Source organism: Oncorhynchus mykiss, chromosome 12 (genome assembly GCF_057628025.1).
Source record: "Oncorhynchus mykiss isolate SJ-2025 chromosome 12, ASM5762802v1, whole genome shotgun sequence".
In the NCBI taxonomy this organism is placed as follows: domain Eukaryota; kingdom Metazoa; phylum Chordata; class Actinopteri; order Salmoniformes; family Salmonidae; genus Oncorhynchus; species Oncorhynchus mykiss.
This window is the reverse complement of record NC_143033.1, coordinates 59,054,354-59,075,472: the sequence shown is the minus strand read 5'-3', so window position 1 is coordinate 59,075,472 and position 21,119 is coordinate 59,054,354. Positions and strand designations below refer to the sequence as shown.

Genomic DNA, 21,119 nt, shown 5'->3' with positions numbered 1-21,119 from the left:
TTTTTTCCACATATGTATGCAAAATGGGACCAACGTAAGCATGCTGAACGACAACACAACATTTTACTAACTGAAGCAAAATATAAATATCAAAATTGCGTAAAATCCGTGTGCAAAGGTTGTCAGAGAGCTCATTGTGGAATCCGCAGGAGCCCTTTCTACTGCAAATATTCTAATTAAACACATGAAAATGATGGCATTATGCCCTTTTTAAATGGGGAAAGACGTCTAAATGATGTCTTGATTTGCTTTCTATGTATGCTCCCGTATCCAGTTACTGCGGTTTTGTAGTGGGACCATGGCGCATGTTTTTGTAGGCTTAGGTCGCGTCCCCTGCTCAGACATTGCATGCATCATCCAATGGTCGCGTGGCACGTCATCGACTGTACCGTCGGGCACCATATTGCTATAACATATGATGTGGTTAGCTGATCCGTAAAATACCTATCCAGGCGTGGTAAGATCTGACATACGTTGGCAAAGCCTTGGCAGAGGAACGGGCCCTTAACCTCGCGGACTTCTCTGCTCTCATGGTGCTTTCAAGACAACTGGGAACTCGGAAAAACGTAAAGTCAGTGATCTATAATGCGGAAAGACGAAGCTCGAGAAAGATACCAGAGTTTCCGACTTGCACTTCCGAGTTGGAAGATCATTCAAAACGATTTTTCCAAGTCGGAGCTCGTTTTTTTTTCAAGTTTACAGCTGGACACACAGAAGTCGGAAGTTGGAGATTTCTGAGTTCCGAGGTCCCAGTTGTTTGAACGTGGCATAAAACACTCTCCACACAGAAGTCGGAAGTTGGAGATTTCTGAGTTCCGAGGTCCCAGTTGTTTGAACGTGGCATAAAACACTCTCCACCCAGCATTCGCACGCTATTGGCTGACTGTTCGTTCTGTCACGTCCGAAACCATATAAACCTATGGGCCCGCACCTTCATTGCCGTCAAATGTATTGAGCAAAAGAGCGCAATCCCAATAAAAAATTGTGCACTAGGCCTACCTCACTTTAAACGTATTAGAATGTCAACGACAGATCTCAACAAACTTGACACTCTTTTTTGATGATAAACGTTTAAAACGTGTGCTGGTTGTCTTATGTGTTTGTGGGCCTATTTGTAATAGTGAAGGTCTTCATATGTCGATTGGAACATCATTCGCGAATGTCACTTTCACACCCCTGTTCACTATAGCATAGGTCACTGACTAGTGTCACCAACCGCAAGACTCCAAAAGACCTGCAGACCGGTGGCGATTTTTATTTATTGTAAAAATGAACCTTATTGGGAGCTACCAGCATCATCATCTGATGCACGAGACGTTTCCATTCGTCCAGAGGTGTCATCAAGATTATCCCTACTTCCAAAACTGGGTGGTGAACCATGGCGAAGTCAACTCTGACTTCCAGATCCAGATGCCTTACTCAACGGAGTTCGGGGCCCTGGGTCCGGCGCAAGAAAGCCAGCTGGACGCTCTCTCCGCGTGCATGGGGAAGAGGAGAGCATCAGGGCCGAAGAAGGAGCGGAGAAGGACGGAGAGCATCAACACCGCGTTCACCGAACTGAGAGAATGTATACCAAATGTACCGGTAGATACGAAACTGTCCAAAATTAAAACGTTACGACTAGCAACAAGTTACATTTCCTACCTAATGGACGTGCTGGCTAAAGACACTGGGGAGACGGAGGGATTCAAGGCCGAAATCAAGAAATATGATAGAGATTTGAAACGGAAACGGGAAACGGTAGGCTGTGAACTATTTTAATAAGCAGCTTATTATTTTTGCATAGGCCTAAGATATATGGTGAAAATATTTTCCTGTTACAAAAATCTAAATTCATATTCTGCAAACTATAGCAGCATTGTAAAAATTATTTATTGGAATTAGGGTCACGTAGTCTATGTTCTGCCATCAATCTCAATTATTGTCTTAATTATTGAGTGTATTATGTGTCTTATATTACGGAATATGATGTAATATGCACCTTCGTGATTGTGGTTTTATGTTGAAACAACGTTGAGGCCATAATGTTGTAATTACTGTGTAGGCCTATTGCATTTGTTAAAATAAATTGTGTTTGTTGGCTCTGTAAGCGAAAACATTTCACAGTTTAGAGCAATCCCATGTCAGAGAAATTATACTTTGAGCTCAATTGAACAAGCCTGAAAAGGCCTATAAAGATAAACAATATAACATTATCCGACCTCTGGTTGTTAATGTGAACATGGAATAGGCCTGAGATTTTTTTTATTTAATTCAGGCCAGGTAATTTTACATTGAGTTTAAAATCAGTCTATTACAATTGCAGAGTGCTTATATCAATATTGACTACATTTTTTTATTTTATTTCACAGAACGATGGCCTGCAAGAGTCATTAGGAAACGAGAAAAAGTTCAAAGGACGGACAGGTTGGCCTCAGCAAGTCTGGGCTTTGGAACTGAATCAGTGAATGTTTTGACCTCTGAACATGCAACCCACTCAAAGACTCCGTATTCAAGCACGTCGCTGCAAGGAATACAACCACTTGTTCTCATCTACTGTATATACGTGCAAGGTTTAAATTCAAACAAGGTGGACTTGGTAAAATGCAATATTATGCAAATATTTCAACGACTGCCTATTAAACGTTTCTTTGTCATTTGTCGTCTGAGAGAACATAAATGAAAGTTGTATAGCTTAGAATAAATATTTTGGTTGTGGATAGGCCACAACGACGAACGGAGAGACTGGGATATTTGAGGTGTTTCTTTATGCCTCACGGTTATGGGGCAATGGTGTTCAGCATTATTTTTCCCGCTTTGCATTGGTCTTGTTGTAGTAGTCGACTTACTGTCGTGCTTTGTCTTGTAAAGAATTATGTTGAATCTACCTCAAATTAATGTAACCGTTCGTTTGAAATAGAAAACTAATACATTCAGCAATAACCTATCTGTTAAAAAACAATGGAACGCACAGGTTTATATTACTTCGAAATGATACCGGTAAAGGCCAACTATTGGACTATTGGTATTTGGTTTTGATAGTTTTCTTAATTACTTAATTTATCACACAATCTTTAAAACGGCAATGAAATCAGTCAGTTGTTCAACACAATGATTAGGTAGGCTATACAAATCTTGATATGCATAGCTCCAGGCAATTATTAATTTGCTTTATGAGGACACATTCTTATTTTATTTATTAAAACGTTTGTTTTATGGTGATGTAGGCTTACTATATAATTTAAGGGTTTGAGGTGCAGTAGTATAAAATATGAAAATACATGCTCAAGTGTGCTGTGTCCGGAGGACAATTAACAGTGGTGGTAGGACTAAGGTTCGATCTGTATTTTTGTCCAAATTGAGTTATAGACATAGAACATGGAACAGAACAAGGCTAACTTATAGTCTACTCTAAATACCCCAATTCACGTGGTTAAGTTCAAAAGAGTACAATATTAAAATTTGCTGACATTTATACCAATGAGTGTTCGGGAACTTTTAAAGCCAACTATTTCAGAATCTAATTTTTTTTAAAGATAGAACCTTATCAAGCTCTCGATATTTCTAGCCATAATGCCATTTGTGATTTTATAGGCTATTTTCTTTCAGGGTACCCGCATTCGATGGTGTGAGCTAAAACATTTGATTGGCTCTACACGATATTTACCAAATTGAGAAATTAATTATTGATCAGTATGTCTACAGCAATCAAATGATATTATCCAAATGTAGACGAAACAAATATTTTTCAATTCACGTTTGTATTCCTTTCTGGGGCTGGGACAGATGCAGGCTATTTCGCCTGAACTAAGAGAGCGGTCTTTCGATTGAACAGTCCACAAGAAAGTAGTCCCATCAATCGATCAATCAATCAATCAATTTCAAAGTGTATCCTATGGGATATAATAATCGAATTAAGAGATGTAGGCTATTATTTCAATGGTAAACATAGTGTATATAGCCTATGAACAAAGATTTGCTTATAGGTCAGAATAATATTGGTTTGGAATAGGCTATTTGCAGAAGCCTAATCATACATGACACGTTTCACATCAGAGAGGAAAAACAATCAAATTGGCCAGAATAAATCATTATTAGGCTAAATAAAGAGGGAGAGCCACAACCTAAATCCTTATATTGTATGACTTATAACCTATGTGGTCTAACTTAGTTCTCCACAAGAAAGGGGTTCCTCGAGCAACGGTGTGCATCTGTGCGAGTTCAAGTTCAAGTTCATTGCTCATCAACCAATCATGCACAGGCAATATTTATTTGAAAAACAAACGTGTCATTCTCCAACCTACATGCCCAACATCAATGCAAACGATATAAATTCGCCTATGCGGAAACCCACTGAAAAGGTGTTGTAGGCTATTACAGTAATTAGTAGCATGCAGGAAACCTTGTATTCCACAGCCTGTGTAGGGAAATGCAAAATATATAGCCTGAGCAATGTTCTTATTTCCTGATATTGGCGCCGCAATTTTGGACATAGCCCTACTCGTGCATGGACTAAATTATTGCAGGGAGAAAGGGCTAGGCAGGCTAGACATTATTAATTGTCCTTACAAAGTCATACAACTGAATTTATTTATATATACGTGTGTTTTTAGAAACATAAAATAGACAGTATCATAAAAGTATAGAGGTTTAAGTCCTGTGACCTGCATAGAGCGGTAGGTAGGTAGGCAGGTCTAGTCTCGTTTCTGCTCGACCACTAGATGCTGCTGGACACCTGGTGGTGGATCTAGTAACACAGAGCAGCCTGGCCTCCGGGCAATTCATATGATTTGGGGCATTTAAAAAAATATATCCCTCCATTTAGTAAAACTACTTAAGTCCGCTACTCCATCTATGGTTGAAAAAGCATGAAAGGAGAGAAGTTTTATCCAGTCTAATTCCATCCACCCACTAATCAGAAAATTTAATGACTGCCCCACAATAAACAAAAAGACAAGCCATTATGTACAATACATTTATTAAAAGCAATAAGCAGCCATATTTAAATAAATGTGTCTTATATAATACAACAATTGGGTTACGCAGCACAGCCAATATTCTAAAACATAGGAGGGAAACAAGAGGGAAATCTGGCACTACAAAGCTACAAGCAAAAACAAAGCCATCCATAGTTCAGCAAATTACATAGACATGACTAATTGATGGTGTAAGATGGAAAACAGTAGACATAACTTATTACTTAAATAAGGTCTGGGACAGAGAACCTAATCAATACTAAGGCATAGCATCATCTGTGAAGAGACCACTGACAAACAAAACAGCGAGCACACAGCAGTGTTGAAGTGAACAAAACCCCAAATAGTGACTAAGGGAAAGCAAAAACATATTATATATTTATTACAACTCCCATCTTCAACCAGCGACTAGAAGCGGTACGTAGTGTTATCGTGTGGTTGTGTGCCCACGAGACACATCATTTCAACACTGTGCCAGGAGAGGAAATAGACTTGACAGCTGAGGGTGACATGATTCCACAGAAATACATTGCAATGGAATAGAACAAATGTATTGTGAACACGAAGGCAAAGTCCAGCCAGTGCTTTGGGTGCTGCCCTGAAAACTATTTAGGTGGTTCAAATATGGTTCATTGAGCTCAAGTTGAGACGTTCTACGTGTTTGTGTTAGTACAGCAACAATTCTTCTGAAATAATATAAGAGTAGAAGTAATAATAATGCATTTTAAACCCCTAATGAACAAGTTCAATTAATTGCTTTAAATTAGTCTCAAAAGCTGAAACCATGAAAATGAATACAGACTGAAAGTTACTTTCCACCAGAGACAACTTCACAGAGACCTGACAATCAAAGATGAACTAAAGTACTGACATCTCACAAAAAAGTAGAAAATGTAGTAAAGAAGAGTCAGACGTAATATTTCCACCAATACTTGAAAAGAGCTTGGTGTTCACTGAGACGCCATTTCACTCTGCAGTATGTGTGTGTTTCAGTGTATTAGACGGGAAAGAGCAGGTCAAGTCAATGTAAAAAAGGGTCAGGGCCAAAATGCTGCATCATTCAACTTCAGTCTTCCCATGTATATCATACCACTGGATGAGTATTATAAAACTGGGTTGTTCGAGCCCGGAATGTTGATTGGCCAACAGCTGTGGTATATCAGACGTACACCACGGGTATGACAAAACATGTATTTTTACTGCTCTAATTACGTTGATAACCAGTTTATAATAGCAATAAGGCACCTCTAGGGTTTGTGTGATATGGCCAATATACCACGGCTAAGGGCTGTGTCCAGGCACTCCGCTTTGCGTCATGTATAAGAACAGCCCTTAGCCGTGGTATATTGGCCATAGACCACACCCCCTCGGGCCTTAATTGATTAATTCTAGTTGGACACCAGAAAATGTGCAACGCTTCCCAAAACCTTATCCACCATCTTTTCATTCACAAAATGCTCCATGACCAGTTTATTGAAATATTATGTTTGCACACACTCTGGTTGGACACAAGCCTTTCTTCAAGTTCTTAACGGTCCATGCAAAATACAAACAAATCTTTAAGGCAGTTCTCAGAAATTGCATTCTATCGTGTTGCTGATATCTTCATACTTGTCGTGTTTTGTACATATCGGCATATTCACATTACAGAATTACATCACCCTGCGGAGAGTCTTGACAACAGTCTGAAATCAGATTAGCCCGCCTGGCGGAAACACCTCATCAAACACACGTGTTCATGTCCAAGACTTATTGGTGGCCTTTATTCCAGCTGTTTGCTGCCCTCTGATTTCTGGTCCAGTCGGCTTTTGCTGCTCTTCACCATATAAATAAAGTATGTGAGAGTCTCCTTCTCGTTCACGGGGATATTCCGGAAGTGGCGACTGACAGTCTGAAAACAAATAACATTGCATTGAGGCCAAAATCATTTAGTTATCACAGAGAAGAACTACATTCTATCCAAAGTGGTATGCAAGACAATAGAGATGTAGAGGTCAGTTTAATCAGTCTATTGATTGAACTTCCAGTTGTTTTCTCCCCAATTTTAATAAGAACATTGTGGTGAGGATTAGTGGCATGGTTAGGGGCACAACTTTCACTGGGGACACCCCCCCCCTCTGAATGTAAATGTTTCCCCCTTCCCAGTTCTTTCATTGGAATGTAATACAAAAAAACAAAGGCACAGGTGTGCTTTAGGACCATGCGGATGCCTCCGAGCGGTCGGGTAGGCTGTTGGGAGCGTTTATCCTACAGGATAAATGAAATAAAAAACTTTCACTTCTAAAACCAAGCAAGACCAACAAAGACCAAGTGTGATCATCGGTCTGGTTAAAGGGATACTTTGAGATTTTGGCCCTTGATCTACTTCCCCAGAGACAGATGAACTCCTGGATACCATTTTTATGTCTCTGCGTGCAGTTTAAAGCATCCTTTTAACTCCCAACCAAATCAATGACCAGAACTCCATGTATAAATTCATGTATAAACCCAAACAGATTATTTGATTGAAAATAATAAACGTGAAGGGAAATAAACATCCTCTATGTAGTCACGAGTTATGAAGGCAGTCAAATTCCATGTGACCGTTTAGTCACAATAATTCAGCTTCTCCAAGCTCTGATGCTGCTGATGGTCATAAGTAGCCTACCAAAAACTGCCTTGTACTCAGCACTCTATATTCCCTCTAATCACTCTGACATCAATACAAGTCTAATCAAAAATCTAATCCAACACTTCATGAGAGCCCATTAGCTTATGTTGCACAACATAGGCTATGCAATTGGGCTATAAAATAGAATGATGGACTCTATTAAAAATAGGAGGATCCTATAGGCTAAGCCTACTATATTTATTTCTCAACTTTCTTAATATTAAGCACATTGCTTGTCTTTACAACAGGAGTATAGGCTATCTGACCGGCATGATAATGAACCACGGGAAAAGTGTCCTCCATTTGCTATTTAAGTGCATAGATGACATGGATTTATTGTGATGGTGTAGGCTATATGACATGGATTTATTGTGATGGTGTAGGCTATATGACATGGATTTATTGTGATGGTGTAGGCTATATGACATGGATTTATTGTGATGGTGTAGGCTATATGACATGGATTTATTGTGAAGTTGTAGGCTTTATTACATGGATTTATTACTGTATGTAGATGTTCCAAAGGTCTGCATCAGTGGCTTGTAAGTTGTGTGGAAGCCAGGAGATGCTAAATTTGTTTATGTTCATTAACGTCAATTACCATGAGACCGACAATTATTTGATTTGCTTGACAATCACCGGCTGACTAAATTGTGACTGCCACAGCCCTAGTCTCACCCAGCTCCATTCAGGGCTGACAGTTCCACTCAATGGGGGCAGCACGTAGAGAGCAATAATTGTTTGGACCTGTTGACTTGTGCTTCATTAATGACATGACAGGCTCATTAACTTCTTTGGGACTGGGGGGCAGTATTGAGTAGCTTGGATGAATAAGGTGCCCAGAGTAAACTGCCTGCTACTCACACCCAGTTGCTAATATATGCATATTATTAGTAGATTTGGATAGAAAACACTGTTTCTAAAACTGTTTGAATGATGTCTGAGTATAACAGAACTCATACGGCAGGCAAAAACCTGAGAAAAAAATCCAACCAGGAAGTGGGAAATCTGAGGTTTGTAGGTTATCGAAGATAGTGGGATATTGGTCAAATGGCACTTCCTAAGGCTTCCACTAGATGTCAACAGTCTTTAGAACCTTGTTTGAGGCTTCTACTGTGAAGTGGGGGTGAATAAGGGCTGTTTGAGCCAGGTGTCTGGCAGAGTGCCATGAGTTTGTGAAGCGCGTTCACGTGAGAGTTAGCTCGCGTTAGCTCGCGTTCCATTGCTTTTCTACAGACAATGGAATTCTCCGGTTGGAACATTATTGAACATTTAGGATAAAAACATCCTAAAGATTGATTCTATATTTCGTTTGACATGTTTCTACGAACTGTAATATAACTTTGTCTGAACTTTCGCATGGACTTGCCGGCACGTCGTGATTTTGGATTGTGTACTAAACGCGCAAACAACAAGGAGGTATTTGGACATAAATTAGGGACTTTATCGAATAACTCAAACATTTGTGGAACTGGGATTCCTGGGAGTGCATTCTGATGAAGATCAAAGGTAAGTGAATATTTATAATGCTATTTCTGACTTCTGTTGACTACACAACATGGCGGATATCCGTTTGGCTGTTTTGTTGTCTGAGCGCTCTACTCAGATTATTGCATGGTGTGCTTTTTCGGTAAAGCTTTTTTGAAATCTGACATAGCGGTTGCATTAAGGAGAAGTTTATCTAAAGTTCCATGCATAACACTTGTATTTTCATCAACACTTGATGAGTATTTCTGTAAATTGATGTGGCTCTCTGCAAAATCACCGGATGTTTTGGAACTACTGAACGTAACGCACCAATGTAAACTCAGATTTATTTGATATAAATATGAACTTTATCAAACAAAACATACATGTATTGTGTAACATGAAGTCCTATGATTGTCATCTGATGAAGATCAAAGGTTAGTGAATAATTCTCGCTATTTGTGCTTTTTGTGACTCCTCTCTTTGGCTGGAAAAATGGCTGGGTTTTTCTGTGACTTGGCTCTGACCTAACATAATCGTTTGTGGTGCTTTCGCCGTAAACATTTTGAAATCGGACACTGTGGCTGGATTAACGAGAAGTTCACCTTTAATATGGTGTAAAATACTTGTATGCTTGAGGAATTTTAATTATGAGATTTCTGTTGTTTTGAATTTGGCGCCCTGCACTTTCACTGGCTGTTGTTGAGGTGGGACGCTACCGTCCCGAATATCCCAGAGAGGTTAATGGAGGTCTAGGCCTCTACCGCCTGGGGAAACATTTCATTTATTGCACACTCGTAACTGTCATAGCCATCTTGCTAGCTAACTTAGCTAGCTCAATCAATCAGTATTTTTCTGTGCTATGACACTTATTAAAGCCTTGAATCTCATAGGGGCCCCTGTCACCACTGGTCATCTAGCTAGCCACATAACCAGCAGGGTTGCATCGGTTTCCATTGGACTAGAGCTAATGCTAGTTGGCTAATGCGAACTGATAATCACGTAGCAGCCTATGCTGACTAGCATTGCTAATATACTAGCTAGCTAATGCTGGGTCCGCAAAAATCAAGTAAATGCTACTGAACTCAGGACAAAAATCACATTTCCACATTGTAGTGGCTATTGATGTTCTGGTTGTTTGTTTTTTTGCTTAGTGACATTGCGAATATCATATTTTTGTAATTTAACTATAAATTTAACTACCGGTATGTACAGTGCATTCCGAAAGTATTCAGACAGTTTCCCTTTTTACACATTTTATTACGTTACAGCCTTATTCTACAATGGATAAAATAATTTCTTACCCTCAATCTACACACAATACCACATAATGACAAAGTGAAAACAGGTATAGATTGTTGCAATTTTATAAAAAAAATAAAATAGAAATACCTTATTTACGTAAGTATTCAGACCCTTTGCTATGAGACTTGAAATTGAGCTCAGGTGCATCCGGTTTCTATTGATCATCCTTGAGCTGTTTCTACAAAATGATTGGAGTCCACCTGTGGCAACTTCCTTTGGATTGGACATGATCTGGAAAGGCACACACCTGTCTATATAAGGTCCCACAGTTGACAGTGCATGTCAGAGCAAAAACCAAGCCATGTGGCCGAAGGAATTGTCCATAGAGCTCCGAGACATGGTTGAGGCACAGATCTGGGGAAGGGTAACAAAACATTTCTGCAGCATGGAAGGGCCAAGAACACAGTGGCCTCCATTGTTTTTAAGAACGGAAGAAGTTTGGAACCACCAAGACTCTTCCTATAGCTGGCCGCCCAGCCAAATTGAGCAATTGGGAGAAAAATTGGGAGAGAAGGGCCTTGCTCAGGGAGGTGACCAAGAACCCAATGGTCACTTTGACAGAGCTCCAGAGTTCTTCTGTGGAGATGGGAGAACCTTCCAGAAGGACAACCATCTCTGCAGCACTCCACCAATCAGGAATTTATGATAGTGGCCAGACGGAAGCCATTGCTCAGGGGAAAAAAGGCACATGACAGCCTGCTTGGAGTTTACAAAAAGGCACCTAAATGACTCAGACCATGAGAAACAAGAGTCTCTGGTCTGATGAAACCAAGATTGAACTCTTTGGCCTGAAAGCCAAGAGTCACGTCTGGAGGAAACCTGGCACCATCCCTACAGTGAAGCATAGTGTTGGTTGGCAGCCTCATGCTGTGGGGATGTTTTTCACCGGCAGGGACTGAGAGCCTAGTCAGGATTGAGGGAAAGATAAACAGAGATCCTTGATGAAAACCTGCTCCAGAGCGCACAGGACCACAGACTGGGACGAAGGTTCACCTTTCAACAGAACAACAACCCTAAGCACACAGCCAAGACAATGCAGGAGTGGCTTTAGGACATGTCTCTGAATGTCCTTGAGTTACCCAGCCAGAGCCCGGACTTGAACATCTCTGGAGAGACCTGAAAATAGCTGCGCAGCGACGCTCACCATCCAACCTGACAGAGCTTGAGAGGATCTGCAGAGAAGAATGGAAGAAACTCCCCAAATACAGGCATGACAAGCTTGTGGCATCATACCCAAGAAGACTCAAAACTGTAATCGCTGCCAAAGGTGCTTCAACAAAGTACTGAGTAAAGGGTCTGAATACCTGTGTAAGTGTTATTTTTTTTGTATTTTATAAATTTACTAAAATGTCTAAAAGACTTTGAATTGTCATTATGGTGCATTGTGTTTAGATTGATGGGGAAAAAACTATTTAATCCATTTTAGAATAAGGCTGTAGGGTAACAAAATGTGGAAAAAGTCAAGGGGTCTGAATACTTTCCGAAAGCACTGTATCTAATCCGGTTTTCGCATGAGAAAATGAGTGAAGTCCCAAATTCCCGGCGAGATACTGCGACACACACTTACGGATACGAAGTCTCAGAAATAAAAGATCCGGTCACGGATTAGGAGCCACTCCCTTTGAGGATACTGGAGTTATTAGGAGAGGAGAATGACTTTGGATAATTGCCCTAATGAAATCCCAAGACAGAAGTTGACTCTTTTAGAGCTGAGTCCTTCTGAGACAGTTTACCAAGTTCTTTAGATGGGCTACTAACTAATGAACAAAAATATAAATGCTACATGTGTTGCTCACCATTTTTCATGAGCTGAAATAAAAGATTCCAGAATGTTCCATATGCCTCAAAAGCTTATTTATCTACAATTTTGTGCACAAATCTGTTTACATCCTTGTTAGTGAACATTTTCCTTTGCCAAGAAAATCCAGCCACCTGACAGGTGTCATATCAAGAAGCTGATTAAACAACATGATCCTTACACAGGTGCACCTTGTGCTGTGGACACTAAAGGCCACAGGTGTCTCAAGTTGAGGGAGAGTGCAATTGGCATGATGACTGTAGGAATGTCCACCAGCGCTGTTAACGTTAATTTCTCTATCATAAGCCACCTCCAACGTCATATTTGAGAATTTGGCAATACATCGAACTGGCCTAACAACCGCAGACCACGTGTAACCACACCAGCCCAGGACCTCCACATCTGGCTTCTTCGACGGCGGAATCGTCTGAGACCAGCCACCCGGACAACAGATGAAACAGATGAGCATTGGTGTTTGTAATAAAGCCCTTTGTGGGGAAAAACGATTTGGCTGGGCCTTGCTCCCAAGCGGGCCCATGCCCTCCCATGTTTGTGCCCCTGCCCAGTCATGTGAAATCCATAGATTAGGTCCTAGTGAATTCATTTCAATTGACTGAGTTCCTTATATGAATTCTAACTCAGTAAAATGGTTGAAATTGTCACGTTTATATTTTTGTTATATATATATATATATATATATATATATATATTTTTTTTTTAAACTAACAGGATAGCACTGCTGTATAAAATCAGTAATGTAAGATTTTTTAAAGCCTGCCTACTATCACTGTGGCAATAAACAAATGAACTGTTTGTCATTTGGATATGTTGACACGAAGCAGTACAAGCCATAATTAGGTTATAATAATAAGCTTATTTAGACAAGGAATGAGATTGCAAGAGGGACGCGAGTAGTTTCTCCTGCCTGTGGGTCTGGCGCTTTCTACTCTACTAGCCAGCTCCCCTTTGGGCAAGATGTCAGGCGAAACTGGTTTCGCAAGTTGCAGTTTGTTTTGGATAGCCGCTGGGAGACTTGGCATCAAAACGGACCATTGTATTTATTAGTCCAGTATTATGAAGTACATCAGATTACAAAATGCGAAAACTCCATATAGGACAACAATATATGAATACATTCATCAAAGTAAAATATTGTGCCTGGTGCTTGTCTTTAGCTGGAATAGATACCCCACTGCAGTGTACACTGTTAGCGGTCTATGACATACTACAAACATATTACTGCTGTAGGCCCTGTGGTTAAAAATACATTTAAAAATCCCATGACAAACTTAAGTTGATCTCAGATAGATTGTCTAGGGGCAAGTGACCCTCCCCTTTCATGTAAGAAAGTCATGACCATCATACTTTTAGAGAAAGGATCATTTTGTACATGTGTTTAACAGAGTTAGACAAACTCCAGTTCCCTTGCTTAGGAGGACCGGGGTCCTCCCCGGGATCATTTTTATGCAGAAGGGCTGAGAAGCTCTTAAAAAAAAAGAAAAAAAGAGGACATTCTAGCCATTAATGAACTATTAGATAGCCATAAAAAAAAGTATATTTTAATTCTGTGGGCCAGAATAAGGCTCTCCTCACTTTTCAGTTCGCTGCAGCTAGCGACTGGAGCGAGCTGCAACACACACTGAAACTGGACAGTTTTATCTCAATCTCTTTATTCAAAGACTCAATCATGGACACTTACTGACAGTTGTGGCTGCTTTGCGTGATGTATTGTTGTCTCTACCTTCTTGCCCTCTGTGCTGTCTGTTCCCAATAATGTTAGTACCATGTTGTGTTGCTACCATCATGTGTTGTCATGTGTTGCTGCCTTGCTATGTTGTTGTCTTTAGGTCTCTCTTTATGTAGTGTTGTGTTGTCTCTAGTCGTGATGGGTTTTTGTCTTATATTGATATTTGATTTTTAATCCCTGTCCCCGCAGGCCTTTTGGTAGGCCGTCATTGTAAATACGAATTTGTTCTTAACTGACTTGCCTAGTTAAATAAAGGTTAAATAAAATAAAAAATAAATAAAATATTGTTTCTGCAATGAGAAATTACCATCTTCAGCGAAGGTACTACGAATTTCATGGACTATCACAATAATTTTTTGGAGATTGTAGAGAAAACCGCTATACGAACGCCTCTTTTTGGTGAACGTCAGGAATCGAACATGTGAAAGGGCCATTCATTTGGCTCCCTGATTCGCATACTACTAGTATCTTCTCTGAAGATGGTCATTTCTCATTGTGCAGAAACAATATAGTGAGGAGAGAGCCTTATTCTGGTCCACACTTTTTCAGTGTATTAAAATATATACTTTAAGGCGATCTAATAGTTCATTAATGGCTTGAGCAGTCAGCGTCAGGAGGAAGGATAGAGAAGAGGTGTGGCTCCTGCAACTTGAATGCGCCTCAAAAGGAATATATGTATCTCGCATAGAACACAAGTTGACTTGGTAAATAGGTAAACTATTCTACTATGGGGTTGTGTGAGTATGTTTAAATATGTTTTAAAAGTTGCACACAGCGTAACAGAAAATAACATATTTGAGAACACACTTATTTGGGAATATATTTCATAGAACAGACATGCTTCTGTAGTAGGCTACATCATATCCAGAGATGTTTATTGCGGATCTACACTGACCTCAAAAACAAAAATCCGTCGCAGTAAAGGAGAACTTCAACCCCTGTGTAGAAATACTTGTCTTTCTTGCACTTGTAGAAAGATGCCACTCAAGGAGTAGAGAAATAAGTGCGGTAGCAATGGAAACCAGGGACCCCTCAAAATTGCTGCATTTCTTACTGGCACTTGTTTCACTAACATTTGTTTTGCTTGCAGTGACTGTGATATGTGGTTGTCTAAACCCATCTTAGTTGAATACACACTAAGTCGCTCTGGATAAGATTGAATGCTAAATGACTCGAGTGTAAATATTGGCCTACCTCAGCCAGTTGGGCCTTGTTCAAGCCAGGTCTGGTCTGGAGCTTGTAGTGTCTCTTGTAGCGTCTCAGCGTGTTCACCTGAAGCTGGAACAGATCCACCTAACATCACAGAGACACGCATTGTGAGGACAGAGTGGTGTGCCATCCATTAAGCGTTGAATATCTTACTGCTCTCTATCAATTGTTTCACACAAAAGAATGCATAGAACTGTCATGCTATTGGGCCTTTTCATCAACAGTCATCTTATGTTCTTTTTCATATCTATTCAACTTGATGTTTTTTCTTTTTCAATGAGAATCAGTGACATTCTTCAGAGACAGATGATTTAAAGGGAGGACAATGGGCTCGTTTCCCCTGCTTTTACCTCTGGCACCTCCACATCATGATCAGGAGACTCCCCTCCGTCGTCACTCGTCTTCCTCTTCCGTTTGTTACGGACACTCTGGATGAAGTTTTTGTGGAAGTCGCATATGTAGAGGTGTCGGACCTAAAATAAGAGGAATAAGAGTGTACAAAACATTTCCCATTACATAGAATTTAGAAGAAAAAGAAACGCACACCTATTTGGGCGAGGTGCTGGCTAGCGGAGTAGAATACTTGAAAATAAAAGAGAGCCGCCCACTCTAGGAGCTCAGATGCAAAAATGTAATTACCAACGTTTCGACAGCCAAGCTGTCTTCATCAGGGTATAAAAAAAGGTGAAAGCTATGATCCCTTATTGATGTCACTTTCTAAATTGCTTCAAATCCATTTAGATGATGGGGGACAGAATCATCCTCTGGAATAACGCACATGCTTGGATAATAATTACAAAATCAGCGTCTCATGATACCCGTCCAAATAGGACCACAAACATAGCAAAGAATAAGCTTATCAGCATAGAGTGCACCACATCATCCCATGGGATCAGTCAAGGCTGCACACTGCAGAAACATCACTGAACTATTATAGTTCCTACACATCACCTCCTATACTCAAACAAAGTAGGCCTTTTATAGGCAAATGGGCAGCATCATGTTCATGTCAGTCCTCCAGAACGCAAATGTTGTCTTCCTAGTAGGTCTCCGCAACAGTATAGTGAGGTTGTGAGTATGTGTGCACCGTGTTTTGGGAGGCCAGCAAGAGTCGACTCTTTTCGACTCCAAACATACTCGTGCACCACTAGCTATGCAGGGTGAACCCAAATAGTCTATCCGCAGACTGCGGTTCTAAACATGCCGCGCCCACTGCCATTGGGTTGTTAAGCGCCGTCTCTGACACACCAGAACAGTTCTGTGGCCGTAATGCACCAACGTTGGAAACCCCCACAGAAGAAGAAGGCTGCTTGGTTAGCTAGGACACCCCCGTAGACAGTGTTCTTCGCCACCGCCTAACCGAGCACTCTTTTACCGCAATTCTATTAATGTTACAGCGAGGGAAGTAGCTAGTTTGTGAGCCAACCCGAAACTCGCTAAACGTTAAAATCTGCGGAGAGGAGGCGAAGGACACTGCCGGTCGCCTGGCTAGCTAGCAGCATAAATGGCAGTGGGCGCGGGATGTAGTAAACGCGGAATGTTGGTGGACCTTCTCGATGAAACAGCCAAGGATTGGAGGTCCTCCTTGTTTGATGTTCCACAAACTAATCCAAATGAAGCCATTAGCAATCAGAGAAATCCAATGTTCCGTGATTAGGACATAATAGATAAGTGTGGCTGAATTTGCCAACAAGCTGAACGCGTGCGCGATTAGCACATTATTGCCTAGCAAACTGTCAGTGGGAATGTCTACGGGGCTAGCTGGCTACCTCGTCTCATAGTTGGAACAACTAGTTAGAAATACACACTTACACTTTTGTCGATGTCCAGCTTTAGTTTTTTCTGCGATATGCTTTTCTGGATCCGCTTGCTGAAGGAAGCGTTTCCAGCTGATCGTCCGCAGCGCTCACCGTCCTCAATCAAACAACAAGTCTGGCCGTAAAACGGTGGAGCCGGAGGTCCATCGTGACTGTCTTCTTCTGTGCTGAACCCGTTCATGATAGTTGGGTTGGGGATCTTCTTGTAAAGCCACTGAGAACGTTCTGTCGTCCTTGAATGGCCACTTTCTTCTACAGACAATCGTTATCGTCGTAACTGATTTTATATTAAACCAATGCGAAAAGGTAATGAAAGGACACTGTACTGAGTTTCGTCGTCAAGCTAGGAACCCATACCACAATACAGGCTAGAATGTCAAGAAAGAGACAGGACCTCAAGGTGGCTTGCTAGCTAAGTAGCTACTGCTAGCGAACGAAATTCCTAAACTGATAACACGCAACCGTTACTTTTCTATCATTCGTACATATAGCGCTAAAACGGTGCACATATCACACGAAATCGGAACACTTCAATCGTCTTTCACTGATTAAACAATTTTGAAGACATCACGTATTTCATAGACTTCACCTCAACAGCCGCGGTAATTCTTTCAGAATAGCTTGTACAATGAACACGTCCTGCTACTGCAGCGGAAGGGATCACTATTGGTCATTTTCTAATAGAGGCGGGATTAGTATGTTTGTATTGCTCTTCGGTTGGTTAAAATGTATGTACATCGTCCAAATGTTGCTTCCTGGATCACGATGCGTTTTTGTTTTGTATGAAAAGATGAGTCTGAAACGGCCTCTGTGCTCAACTGTGTAATCTTCATACTGACAAACATAGACATACATTTCTTTATGTGCATTATATACGGATAGTATAACAATACAAAATATGTAGTAGCGTAATAATGTTATGACGTACTGTAAGTGCCTTAATATGTTTGCAGCCCAGGGAGAGTAGCTGCTAATGGAGATCCTTAATACAAATACTGTACAATGATAGTCTAGTCAGTATGTTAGAGTAAAACAAGGGGTAATATATGTATGTGTTGTAGTTGAAAGGCCTGTAAATTTAAAAATGGATCATTAAATATAGTTAAATTACATTTTTTCACATTTCCCAAAATCTGGTCACATTACTTCAAATTCACATGCATGTTGCATTCTTTTGCAACCAACAGGAGCCAAAGTGCAAACTTGAGGGAATTTTTGCAAAACTTTCCATGTGTAAAAACGGAAAACTCAATAACAAGTTATTGGTATGGAATAATTAGTCTAACAAAGTACCGTGCTTTCGGTCAGCTCCCAATGACAGGCCTGTGAGGCTAAACTTGTCATATTACGCCATCTACTGGTTATTCAAAAACATAGCACATGGTAGGTAGCCAGGTCAGAAGCACAAACTACTATCAAAACAGCCTCCCGGGTGGCGCAGTGGTTAAGGGTGCTGTACTGCAGCGCCAGCTGTGCCATCAGAGTTCCTGGGTTCGCGCCCAGGCTCTGTCGTAACCGGGAGGTCCGTGGGGCGACGCACAATTGGCCTAGCGTCGCCCGGGTTAGGGAGGGCTTGTCTCATCGCGCACCAGCGACTCCTGTGGCGGGCTGGGCGCAGTGTGCGCTAACCAAGGTGGGAGGTCCGTGGGGCGACGCACAATTGGCCTAGCGTCGCCCGGGTTAGGGAGGGCTTGTCTCATCGCGCACGGACTCCTGTGGCGGGCTGGGCGCAGTGTGCGCTAACCAGGTGTTTCCTCCGGCGCATTGGTGCGGCTGGCTTCCAGGTTGGATGCGTGCTGTGTTAAGAAGCAGTGCGGCTTGGTTGGGTTGTGTATCGGAGGACGCATGACTTTCAACCTTAGGCTCTCCCGAGCCCGTACGGGAGTTGTAGCGATGAGACAAGATAGTAGTAGCTACTACAATTGGATACCACGAAATTGGGGAGATAAAGGGGGAAAATGCAAAAAAAAAAAAAAAACTACTACTACTAAATCTTACACATTGTCTTACTGTAAAATCTTTATATTCAGATCATTTAATTTATGTACACATTTATTGGTGCAACTTATTCCACTAAAATGAAGTGTCAGAGACATACAAAAAGGAATATGCGAGAAAAAAAACTACACAGGACGACACTGACTACCAACATTTAAATCCTAATGTCACAGCTTGCAAGCTTGTGTTCAGATCTACTGTGCTACAAAAAAATAAATAAATCCATCAGCCCTACAAAATGAGACCAGAAAGAAACTGGTCAGGCTGGGAGGGAGGAGAACAAAGATGGGGCGACAAGGTGAATGAGGAGAGGTGACAAGATAGGTGAACAGTAGGGACAGAGATAGGTGAACAGTAGGGACAGAGATAGGTGGAGAGAAGATAAACAAATGGTGGAAATTAAGATTCACATTTACTTCAACCACAGAGTGGGGGACAAAATAAACCCCAGACCAAAATGTACTTAGATTTTTTTCTATTTGTTTTAAAGGCGGTACGCGCAGAGCAGTGGTAATAATCATGTGTTAAAAAGACTTAACAACAGTAGAGTCGTGCAACAGCAGCGAATTCATTAATTGACGCTGGTGGTGGCAGCAGCGAACCACTCTCCACCGCCGCGGCAGTACTTGGTAAATTTATCCTTCAGGTGCTGTCTGTACTGGTGGCGGTTGTTGAAGAAGGACTTGTTGCTATCCACAAACAACTGGATCTCGTCCTGCGTGAGGCAGTTCTCTTCGTCTGAAGTCACTTCAGAGTCATCCTGTTTTCAGTAGAAAATACAGTTAAAATGGACCTTACACACACACACTGAATAAATGTTTTACATCCTACAGCAACACTTATAGGGAACTCAAAACGAGTACAGATAGTCACTTCAGTGCTGGATGTCATTATCACAGCTTTTACATTTTAATTTTTTTTTTAACTGACCAGTAGTTCCATGAGACTGTTGGCGCTGGTGTTCCCCTGACCACACATGTTTGCCTCCAGATAATGGCTCATGTTCTTTTGATGTCCTGCCCATGGTAACTGCAGTGCAATGCTAGAAAAGGTGTCACAGCACAACTTGGCACACGTCTCTTTGGTTCTGCACACAGGTGACGTTGTAGAAGTGTTTTTCCCTCTCCTGTACCCTTCCATCACACAACCCTCTGTTTTTCCACCCTTTGGAGAAAATACATGTTTTAAAGTTTTGTTTAAATGTGCCACCTTATTAGCAATGAATTGGGTCCTAATCATAGCTCTGACTAGACTAACATAACACAAGGAAAAACTGTCAAGGGGAAAGGTCCATTTAAATTAGACTATACAAATGGAAAGATCTGGAAAAATCACATCCCTACTATGGTGAAATCAAACTAAATTCTCATCTCACCTGATCGTTACATAACGAGCCATTGTTCTTTCTTTTATTATTTTTCTTGCCCTTCGTGTTTTCTTCAGAGTTAGCCCAGCACTCCACACAGCTGTATACCCCGTCCTCCTCGTCTTCATCACAGTGATTATGATGGTGACCACACAAGTAGTCTCCTTCAGATGACAACAAGACACACAGCAGCAGTGAGAAAGGAGATCGACAGGCATCCTATCCAGATACACCACATTCTGTCTTACAAAAAAAAGAAGACAAATGACAGCAACACCAGGCTTGGAAAAACGCATCACTATTTGGACCACACACAACAACAACAAAAAAAGGACCAACCTGCTTCATGGTTGCAGATTCCGTCAGTGCAGGCGACGTCAGAGCCCTCCCGTGAGCCAGTCTCGCTGCCTTCCATGCTAGAAGAGTAGCCACAGTCACTCCCATTGCTGTGGGGTGACAAACCTGGGGAAAGGACAAGGAGAAAAATCACTTAAATGAGCTCAACAAGTGCCTGAGGCTGGTCTAGCGGGCAATGCCGCCTGCCCATATACAGATTAGAGGTCGACCGATTAATCAGAATGGTCGATTAATTAGGGCCAATTTCAAGTTTTCATAATCGTATTTTTTTTTTTACACCTTTATTTAACTAGGCAAGTCAGTTAAGAACACATTCTTATTTTCAATGACGGCTTAGGAACGTTAACTACCTTGTTCAGGGGCAGAACGACCGATTTTTACCATGTCAGCTTGGGGATTAGTTTTTGCAACCTTCCGGTTCCTAGTCCAACGCTCTGACCACCTGCCTTA

The 21,119-nt window shown here is 41.2% G+C and overlaps 3 protein-coding genes and 1 long non-coding RNA gene across 50 annotated transcripts in view; 2 read left to right on the top strand and 2 right to left on the bottom strand.

Annotated features, from left to right (window-relative positions):
• Positions 1–938: 938 nt before the first annotated feature.
• On the top strand, positions 939–3,195 carry LOC110537849 (heart- and neural crest derivatives-expressed protein 1). Its single transcript, XM_021624274.3, has 2 exons — positions 939–1,740; positions 2,352–3,195. Exons 1-2 carry the CDS (start codon positions 1,270–1,272, stop codon positions 2,445–2,447), a joined length of 567 nt encoding a protein of 188 aa, XP_021479949.1. The 5' UTR covers positions 939–1,269; the 3' UTR covers positions 2,448–3,195.
• Positions 3,196–4,940: 1,745 nt separating this feature from the next.
• LOC110537848 (histone deacetylase complex subunit SAP30L) lies at positions 4,941–17,620 on the bottom strand. The gene is made up of 4 exons (XM_021624273.3): positions 16,944–17,620; positions 15,482–15,604; positions 15,117–15,215; positions 4,941–6,846 (listed from the first exon to the last, which is right to left on the bottom strand). The coding sequence occupies exons 1-4, from the start codon at positions 17,127–17,129 to the stop codon at positions 6,718–6,720; spliced, it is 537 nt and encodes a 178-aa protein (XP_021479948.1). The 5' UTR covers positions 17,130–17,620; the 3' UTR covers positions 4,941–6,717.
• A 775-nt stretch (positions 17,621–18,395) lies between these two features.
• On the top strand, positions 18,396–18,642 carry LOC149979232 (uncharacterized). The gene is made up of 2 exons (XR_016485167.1): positions 18,396–18,470; positions 18,589–18,642. It is a non-coding gene; the product is annotated as an uncharacterized LOC149979232 (long non-coding RNA).
• Positions 18,643–18,982: 340 nt separating this feature from the next.
• The window catches only part of LOC110537846 (gametogenetin-binding protein 2), a 41,481-nt gene continuing 39,344 nt past the window's right edge, over positions 18,983–21,119 (bottom strand). For 30 of the 47 annotated variants that reach the window (XR_016485154.1, XR_016485155.1, XR_016485152.1 and 27 more), the window contains 4 exons: positions 20,652–20,774; positions 20,322–20,476; positions 19,877–20,110; positions 18,983–19,706 (listed from right to left, as the gene is read on the bottom strand). Coding sequence is in view for 41 of the 47 variants with exons in the window: in XM_090192864.1 (XP_090048990.1) it covers positions 19,518–19,706; positions 19,877–20,110; positions 20,322–20,476; positions 20,652–20,774 (701 nt within the window). In the remaining 6 variants the exon portion in view is untranslated. The remainder of the gene's footprint in view (positions 19,707–19,876; positions 20,111–20,321; positions 20,477–20,651; positions 20,775–21,119) is intronic. The other 17 variants (XR_016485156.1, XR_016485153.1, XR_016485157.1 and 14 more) reach the window with 1 other exon arrangement.

Coding starts and splice junctions, on each gene's coding strand:
- LOC110537849 (XM_021624274.3), top strand. CDS start 1,270: ATGAACCTTATTGGGAGCTACCAGCATCATCATCTGATGCACGAGACG. Junction 1,741..2,351: donor TGAAACGGAAACGGGAAACG/GTAGGCTGTGAA, acceptor TTTATTTCACAG/AACGATGGCCTGCAAGAGTC.
- LOC110537848 (XM_021624273.3), bottom strand. CDS start 17,129: ATGAACGGGTTCAGCACAGAAGAAGACAGTCACGATGGACCTCCGGCT. Junction 15,216..15,481: donor ATGATGTGGAGGTGCCAGAG/GTAAAAGCAGGG, acceptor CTGTGATGTTAG/GTGGATCTGTTCCAGCTTCA. Junction 6,847..15,116: donor ACAAGGCCCAACTGGCTGAG/GTAGGCCAATAT, acceptor ATTTGTTTTCAG/ACTGTCAGTCGCCACTTCCG.